Here is a 9,234-nt window from a genome sequence, read left to right on the forward strand (position 1 = left end):
AGGTCTATCCGCTCCAGAGCCCGAACCGATCAAATCATCGAAAAAAGTCAAGCGGGCGGTTGGTTCAGGTGGGGATGATGGGTGTCTCAAAGCCAGTGGCGGAGTCGAGTTTGGGTATGTTAATGGATCCACAACAGCGTTCACATTCGATTTGTGTGAGGTAATTAAATGCTCGGGTGACGGGAATAGCTGGAGGACATATAATGTGTGGGTTTGTTATCATCCAATGATGTGTTACCCTAAGTCGGTGTGGGGCCCATCATGGGATAGTGAGATCTACACCTATGTAACGGATCAGTGGTGTTCTTGGCAGGATGTGGTCGCGTGGACAGGGGTAGGATGGCAGCCAACGGTGCCACCGGCCCTTGAAGGAATAGCTATTCAGAGAGATTATTCTGTTACAAATAACCCTATTACTCTTTCCCTAGGACCATGGAGTGAACTCCCTGAACCTGGGTTTGATGGAGGTGTGTTTTATTTAGTAGTAGGGGTAGATAAAGTAGGGACAGATCCATTTGGGTTAATTCGGGTGAATTTATTTAATCCCAGGTCTAAACCGCTGGGAAATGACTCAGCACTGAATCTCACGGTGCAAACGGATCCCGTAGAGACAGTTACTTACAAGGATCCAGAAGAAAAATGGTTTGTTGCCACTGATTATACTAGGTTAAAACCTCAGGAGTTGATAGAGCGTGCCACAGGTTTTGGAGATAGGAATCTTTGGTTAGATTGGGTGGCTCAAAATGCTAAGGAGCAGAAAGTGGTTGATTGTGTTGCTTGTGCTACCGCTCGACCACATTTGTTTACTGAACCCGCTCCTCTGTATCCAGAGGATGAGTGGGGATATAATTGCATGTTGAGATTAACTAGAGAGGCGGTGGACACAGGTAACTGCACCACTTTGTCAGGTTTATATCCGCCAATTGATAAACGTACACAACCAGGTTCATTCACACCAAAACGAGATAATTATACATGTTTTGAGTTTTCTACAGACAGAGTGAGATTTAGGCTAGGAAGGATTGATCCAAGCTGGTGTCAGAGGACAATCACAGGTAGGACTAACAATGATGTAAGTGACCCAAGCACAATTATAGGCACCTGGGCGAGAGGTGGGCTATATTATTATTGTGGGGAGTACACCCTTTTGGTGCAAGTTCCCTTGGGGAGTGTGGGAACGTGTGCTCTGGTGCGCCTAGCTGCACCTTTGATGCTTATAGGCAGTAGGCTAGAGACAGTTCCACAGCAAGGCGCGGATGTGTCTACACCCAGACGGAGGAGGGCCACAGGAGCTATCCACAAGTATGATCCAAGACGGGACTCGCCAACCTGGATAGACTCAATAGGAGTTCCCAGAGGAGTTCCAGATGAGTATAAGTTAGTTGATCAGATAGCAGCCGGGTTTGAAAGTGTGTTTCTGTGGGTGACTCCAAATAAAAATGTTGATCGCATTAATTATGTTCATTATAATGTGTTGAGACTCTCTAATCTCACTAGGGACGCGGTGGAAGGTCTTGCAGAACAATTAGGTCCGACGTCGTTAATGGGAATCCAAAATCACATGGCGCTGGACATGTTATTGGCTGAGAAGGGAGGCGTTTGCGCGATGTTCGGAGATTTATGTTGCACCTTTATTCCCAACAATACAGCTCCGGACGGAACGGTCACGCGGGCGCTGGAGAATTTGAAAGCGCTATCTAGAACCATGCATGAGCAATCAGGCGTGAACTCGAGGCTGGGAGACTGGTTCACATCTGTTTTTGGGCAATATAAGGGATTGTTTATGTCTGCCATGTTTTCTCTTTTAGTTTTTCTAGGTTTATTGCTGATCGGGTGTTGTCTCATTCCTCTGGTGAGGCAGGTGTTGGGTAATCTGGTGAGCAGGGCCATAGCTTCTGGTTCAGCTGGGTCAGCTGGTCCGGAACATATGATGCCGTTGCGAGAAGCCGCCTGGACGGAGGAGTGACACAATATCTCTAAATGTTGGCCTTTTTTCAAAAGGCCAAAGAGGAGGAGTGTGATCAGGAGATATTTTATTTTGTATTCTCACAATCAGTTATCATTGATTAATCATTTACCATTGTTAAATCGGTTGACAGAATAATCTTTTAATTACATCTGTGTTACTCTGAGCAAATATTAATGCACACTGACTGTTTATATAAAGTTGTTGCACTTTAGTGCAGTCACACCATACAGACCCACTAGTTCTGTTGGGCCCTGGCCCGCCTGCGTGTAGTTCTGCACGTACGCCGGCCTGTAACTACATGCACGCACTTATGTAACACACACGCACGTTCACCTACACACTTAGTAATAATAGGAGGGTCGTCTGAGGACAGTTTCTCTGATAGATACACTTTCACAAAATGCACAATGTAATACACACTTGTTTTCCTCTTAAGAGTAGCAGTTGATGTCTATATAAGGGAAAACTTTGTGATAGGCGGGGAATTGTTATCATTTGAGATCATTTCCAGTAAAGATCCAACTGTGATGTCATAATGGCAATATAAGGAGACCGATGCTTCAGTTGACGAGAGGATTCGATTGCAAATTGTCTTTTCCCACACTTAGTGCACAAAGTGTGTAAATAAAGATCACTATTCTTGACACCTACTTCGGCTTGGGCTTGCTTTCTTCTCTTCCCTAACTCGAACGAACCTTAACAACTCCCTGTGTTCTGTCTGACCCAGTCAATGTGGATGTTCAAGAAGCTGCGCAGTGTTTGCGAGCTGGCTAATGCTACACTTCCTGTGACTGAGCATGAGTTGTCTCACCCTGCGTTATCTGAGTTGGTGTCCACAGTAAATGTTTGTAAGCCTGGTAAAACCCCTGAGTCAACTGTGTTTGAACCTGCTAATTTAAGGATGAGACTCAGTCATGGGGACTCTCTAATCCATAAACCAAATATCCATGAAGCTAATCTTCCTGTGTTTTGCACTCCACAGAGGCAAAGCCTGCAACTGTATAAGTGTTTTTTTTTTCTAAAGCCACCCCTGTACCATCTCCTCTGCCTGTTCCTGCTCTGAGGGTGGCTATGGTCCAGCACATCCTGCACCCTCACTGTCCTGCACATCCTGTGCCTGCCAAGCACCCTGAGCCGCTGGCCCCGCTGGCCCCACGGTCGGCCTCCAGACCAGCTCCGTTGCTGCTGCTGGCCCCGTTTTGGTGCATCTCAGACACCTTTATCCAAAACTCACTGGGTGTAGTCAATCAGTAATTAAACTCAGGTAACCCCTGAAGACTACTGCATTGCCACTGCAAGGTGACAAGTAAATTGGTCGACTGCTTGTCCAGTGAGAGCAGCAAACTCCAGGAAAGACCAATGAATGAATCAATGAGCACAGGAGACCAGTTCAATTATAGCAGAGAGAGGAACCACCAATAATCAACCTGCAATGTAGTACCTAACACCAACAGAACGAGGAAGAGATAATATACAGGGTGACACTGTGAGCTGATCGGCCACAGTAGCAAAATAGCAACAGTAACACTGATGCTGTCTATGTGGGCCTGTGTATGTATTGATTTAACTCTCATATAGATCTTCATGAAGACTGACATCTATGACACTGACTTTAAATCTCACCCAAAAGCCAGAGGGGCCTCTGCCACTGCTGTGCCAGCAACATCCTGCAAAATGTGTGTTTTAGTAAAAAAAGACAGATATAAGGATCAAGATGAAGATGAAGATGGGCTGGTGTGGGTGGTTTAGATGGCTGACTGATGCAGTTAAAATAGAAGATAATATCAAACTGTTATGGTCTGGAGTCTAGTGACTCCGTGGTTATGTTTGTGTTTATTAATATTCACAATTTGATCTTGTTTCCTGGTTATTTGTTAATTATTTCCAGTGTTTAGGTGTTCTCTCTGCCTCCTGTGTTTCTTGTGTTGTGTCTAGTGTCCCTGGTTTGATGTTTGTCCTTATTTTACTTTTACTGTGTCTCCCTCCCATTTCCTCATTTTCCCTTAGTGTGTATTTATCATGTGTGTTTACCTCTGTTCTTCGTCTCCATCTGTGTTTCCTTCATGTTTCATGTCTCAGGCTCCATGTTCTTGCTTCAGGTCTTAGTTATGGTTTCTTTGTTCGATATGTTCTTTAGTTTAGCTTTTCCTTCGTGTTGTCAGTTCCCCGTCTACTTTGTAGTGTTGTGTCAAGCCGATAATAAACGCTCGCTTTTTTTAACATACGCCTTCACACCATTTTGTGTGTGCTTGGGTCCTCATTCTCATCATGAGGTCATCTGAGAAAAATGGCATATATCACAACTGATCAGAAAATTTCATGCCTGTATTAGAAACATGTTGGCCCTATTTAGCAGGGAAGACAAGCAGGAAATAAGTCAGAGTGCCTGTTAGTGGTGTGATCACTGTGTGTTTCCTGATGTGCAGCAATACTGTTAAACCAGATGGGCATAACTACTCAAGCAGCTTTTCTTGCTCACTGAAAACTGCAGAAACAGAGGTGAGTCTTGCTGGTTGATCATCCTTAAATTGTTTGTACTTGTACATATTTCATGCTTAGCTTAAAAGATCACTTTTAGTGACTACTGACACCCGGAATAGAAATACTCTACACAGCTGCATCAGCATTACAAGTGGCCTCTGCCAATGTGCAAAATTAAAATCTAAGATCTAATAAACTAATATTTGGTATTTCCCGAGGAAATCACAGAGGAGAAACAGCTACTGGTTTCACTTTCCTCTTCTTGGCATGCTTTCTAATGATCATAAATATTTGGATACAACTTTTGTTTACACTTCTGGGTGAAACACAAATGAAATGCCAACGGACTCCCTCAGGTGTCGGTGCGTTGGTGGTTCTTTGTGTGTGGGGGTGGGCGTCCAGGTACACACCGGCTCACTCCTTGGCGGCCGCTTATCGGGGCCTGGAGCCTGGGGCTCGCTCAGGCCACTTCGGAGGTGGGGTGCCCCCGGCCTCTCGGCCTGGGGCTCGGTCACTCAGGCACAGCTGGCTGGCGGAGCTCACGGGCGCGTCACTGCAACTCCCCCTGGCTTCTGCTCCGCGGCTGCCGACGGAGCCCTCATCTGGGACTCTCCTCAGCTCTTACTGGGACAGTGGCGCGGCTGCCCCTCTGTTGGTCTTCCTTGGTCTCTTGTGTTCTGGGGGCCTCTGGATGTCTGGAGTTTTGATCTCCTCCATACCTGCTTCATGCCCTGGAGGACGGGGCTGTGGCCCCCCCACACCCTCTAGCAGATCGTTACATGGAGAAACCTTTGGAATACAAGCATGCTGATCCACACAGGTGTACACACGGGTGTTCACAGACACAGCTTTCATGGCTGCTGCCTCAAAGCACATTGTGCGCTGTCTATCTTGCGTGCTGCACAATATCGTTTATTATTTAGTATCTACTGATATCTACTGCTAGCTAGTTTATTGTGATGGTGCCGTTTTTTCTTATTATGTTGCTCTTTGTTGTTTGCTTTCTCTTCTGTTTTTTTTCTCCACACAGGTGACCCAGGTGTTTTGTTTTTTTGTTTGTTTGTTTTTTTCTTTCTTCCCCCCTTCTCACCGTCTCTTCTCCCCTTTGGTTTTCTTTCTCTCCCTCTCTTTCTTTCATTCTTTCTCCCTGTCCTATCCCCCAGTCATGTCTGTCCCGTTTGTAGCAACTGAAAATAAAATAAATTCATAATTATAATAAAGGTCAATCAAATGGACCAATATGGCAAGGCCATGATGATCCACTTGGTAAAATAAATCCGCTTGGCATCTTTCTTGGCCTTAAGACAACAATTCTGATGGCTATAGATCCAAACGGGACACAAAAAAGAGAAAGAAAAAAAATGAAATGCCAGCATGAAACTTTGTCCAACATATGTGACATAGTTTATCCAACATATGTCCTCCTTGCTCCGATCCTGTCACGTATGTGAAAGTGACTGTATCATCTATATACACACTCTTTATATATCATCACACAGACTGTGCAGCAATCCCATGTTACGAGCTCTTGTTAAGAAGAACATGTTGTAGACCTGGACATATGCAGACAAGATTATAACCAGTTATATGTTGTTATACATGATACCTTGTAATGCTCAGAGTAAAGAATTGTCTTGGTCCATGTTGAAATGATTGTTATGATTAGACTCGTGAGAGGAAGTGATTCATTTTTGCTTCCATAAATATAAACTGTACATGAAAGATGACACCACTAATGATTTCTATACTTGCATGTTAAGCTCTCAACTTTTCTTTTAATGCTGCAAGACTGTAGGGTGCATCATATAGAAAGCAACCTGAGACAACTGTTGTGAACTGAATTTAGTCAAACTGTCAGCAAACTCCCCCAGAAAGCTCCATGTATTAACATTACTGTCTTAAAAAGAGATGCAGTAGAGTTCAAAAGAATATTTAAAATGAGTTTGACTTTGTTTTGTTTAACAATAAAATTAGACTATGATGGTAAAGCCATTCAAAGAGAGAATAAAGTGGATTTGTTTTTCAGCTGAAGAAGCATGGCTGACTCAAAAAACATGACTTCATCGTTCAACCAGACCTGTGATCCAGTTGTCCCATCACTCAACACTTTCTTTGTACTGGTCTACAGTCTGGTGTTTCTGGTAAGTTTCTAATCTTCAGTGCTGTGTTAGAAATTGCTTTAAGTTTCTCAAAGCACTGTATGTACCAAGGTTCTCATCTCCTCACCCTCTCTCTGTCTCTTCAGGTAGGTTTACTCCTCAATGGCTTCATCCTAAAGTTTTACATTGGTCAAGCTCAGCAGCAGGAGTCAAACAGTTTGATGGTCTACCTGAAGAACCTGACAGCTGCTGACTTCCTGCTCTGCCTCTCTCTGCAACTGCGCATCGCCCACTGTGGTAGCAAGTCACTCATCATTCGAAGGCTCTACTGCAGCTTTGGAGCTTCTACTGTCTATGTCAACATTTATGCCAGCATCATATTCATGTGTTATATCGCTGCCAACAGGTAAAGGACCTCTACTGATTTCCCACTACAGTTCACGACAGTGTTAATGAATAAAAACCCTAAATTCCAGATGAATGTGTAGACATCTCATTTTAACTTGATAATGACCTTTGCGAATTTGGTACCACTGTGACTGCTTCGTGAAGTTATCTACTGTCTCCTCTGTCTTCTCTCTTCAGGTATCTGAAGATCGTCCATCCTTCAGGAACTCATGTCTTGCAGTCACTGCGAACTGCACACATCATCTCCATGGTCACCTGGGTTTGTCTCCTGGCTCCATCAGTTACATATGCCATCGTCTTTTTCATCACCCAGAAACCTCTGACGTTTACCCCCAGCCACTGTGGGGCCCTCTTTAGTGTATTGATCAGCCTGTTCTTCAAAATCCTCCACACCCTCTGCACCATCATCTTCCTCTTGGTGTCCATATCCCTGGTCTTCTTTTACTACAGCATCTCCCGCAGGGTGTTGCAGGCACAGCAGAGGCAGCTGGCCTCCTCCAATGCTAAGAAGCTGGTGAAGTCTCGCAGGAACATGTTGGTGCTGGTCAGCATCTTCTGTGTTTGTTTTGTCCCCTTTCACCTGGTTCGACTTCCTTATGCTTTTCTGTGGAACAGCTGCTCTGTTGTTTCAGTGTTGTACTACCTGAAGGAGGCAGCCATCATGGTGTCAGTTTTCAACATCTGTCTGGACCCTGTTGTTTACTTTTTCCTCTGTAAGACTTTTCGAGCTCAGGTGAGAAAGATGTCCAGGAGAGTCGATGATCCAAACGAACAAGCAAACAGACCAGAAGAGTGAGAGCAGCAACAGCAACAAGTAAAGAAAAGAGCTCAGACATCAACTCAACATTTCATGGAGTGTAAGACTTTGGGATCAGGTGAGCCAGAGAATAGTATCAGTGGGGACCAACATCCAACAAGCAAACAATAATAGCAAGAGAAGGAAGGAGGAAGTGGACACTGTTACAGCAACAAGTTAAATCAATAAGCTTTAAGGAAAAGTTTGACATTTTATAAAATGTTGATTTACATTTGAGACATTTGTCAGATGAGTTCAGTGAAACCAGTGTCAGGGATTCCAGGTCCTGATTAACCACAGGAGTTTGTACTGAGCTCAGAGATCAATACAAGGCTGAACTCAGCACAAAACCAAACCAAACAACCAAACAACATTAGTGTTTATGTTGTCTGTGTCAGCGTTTGTCTACACAGCTTTTAGGGTGTTCTCATATCCTGCTGATGTAACACAAAATCAAAAATATTTTTTCCTCATTCAAATTACATCAATTAAATCTGATCAAATGCACTTTACATCATCATTACTATGTAATAATGCAAAGATGCAGCACAGTTTCATCAGTTGGGAAGCTGTGATACTCATCTGAGGGTCGGCGAAAAGGAACTATTTTATCTGATGGTCTCAAAATCAGAGCAAAAAAAGGAAAAACATAACAAAAGACCCTGACAGAGGTTAAAAAGAGAAGCTGTTTTAGTGAATAAAAAACAGGTTTAAATAATCCAATCATTTTACATTTTAGACTCAGTTTTTACAGAAATCATCATAAAATTAAAGCAGATTCATTTTAAATATTACAATTTTTACTTTAATTTTTAATTCTTCTTTCTGTGTGTCATAAATACAATTTTGCAACCACCCAGACTTTTCAGGCATGACTTACTTCTGTTTAAACCTCTGGATCCACAGTCAGCCCTGAACAATATGGCCGCTGCGCTCACACATTATTCTAACAGCAGCAGCCACCACTGTGACTACACTGAAGAGGACATAAGCTGTGGCCTCTACATGTCAGCCTCCACCAACCAGATTCACAGTTCAAACTAAGAGTCTTGAGTGAGCTCATGAGCTAATCAGTCCTCACGGGACAGTTAATATCTCTACAAAACTCTTTAACTTCACTTTATCAGTTACATAGACGGAACAACAGTAATGTATTAGAGCGTCTATTTATATGTTTGTATGATGTGCACGTATAACCACAGCAGCTACTTCCTGCTCCTGCTACAGCAAGACTTCTCATCACAGAGCTAATAATAAAGTGTATATAGTGTTACAAAGTGTGTCTCTGTTTGGTACCTTGTGTTTTAATATCTGTTGTTATTTATGAACAGGAAAGATGATCACAGAGCTGCAGGAACCTGGTGACACTTACTAACATTTAGGTTTTTAAATAATGCTACATGGGGCGTCTGTGCTGTATTATCTCAGCCAGGGTTTTTTATTCACAGAAATAAACAAAGCAAAACAAAATTAAAACTCAT

The 9,234-nt window shown here is 43.3% G+C and overlaps 1 protein-coding gene across 1 annotated transcript; it reads left to right on the forward strand.

Annotated features, from left to right (window-relative positions):
* Positions 1 to 6,480: 6,480 nt before the first annotated feature.
* Positions 6,481 to 7,753, forward strand: LOC308402683 (P2Y purinoceptor 14-like; the record flags this gene model as incomplete). Its single annotated transcript, XM_080891715.1, has 3 exons — positions 6,481 to 6,591; positions 6,696 to 6,955; positions 7,135 to 7,753. Exons 1-3 carry the CDS (start codon positions 6,487 to 6,489, stop codon positions 7,751 to 7,753), a joined length of 984 nt encoding a protein of 327 aa, XP_080747841.1. The 5' UTR covers positions 6,481 to 6,486.
* Positions 7,754 to 9,234: the final 1,481 nt, after the last annotated feature.

Source organism: Rhamphochromis sp. 'chilingali' (assembly GCF_963969265.1).
Source record: "Rhamphochromis sp. 'chilingali' genome assembly, chromosome: 1".
In the NCBI taxonomy this organism is placed as follows: domain Eukaryota; kingdom Metazoa; phylum Chordata; class Actinopteri; order Cichliformes; family Cichlidae; genus Rhamphochromis; species Rhamphochromis sp. 'chilingali'.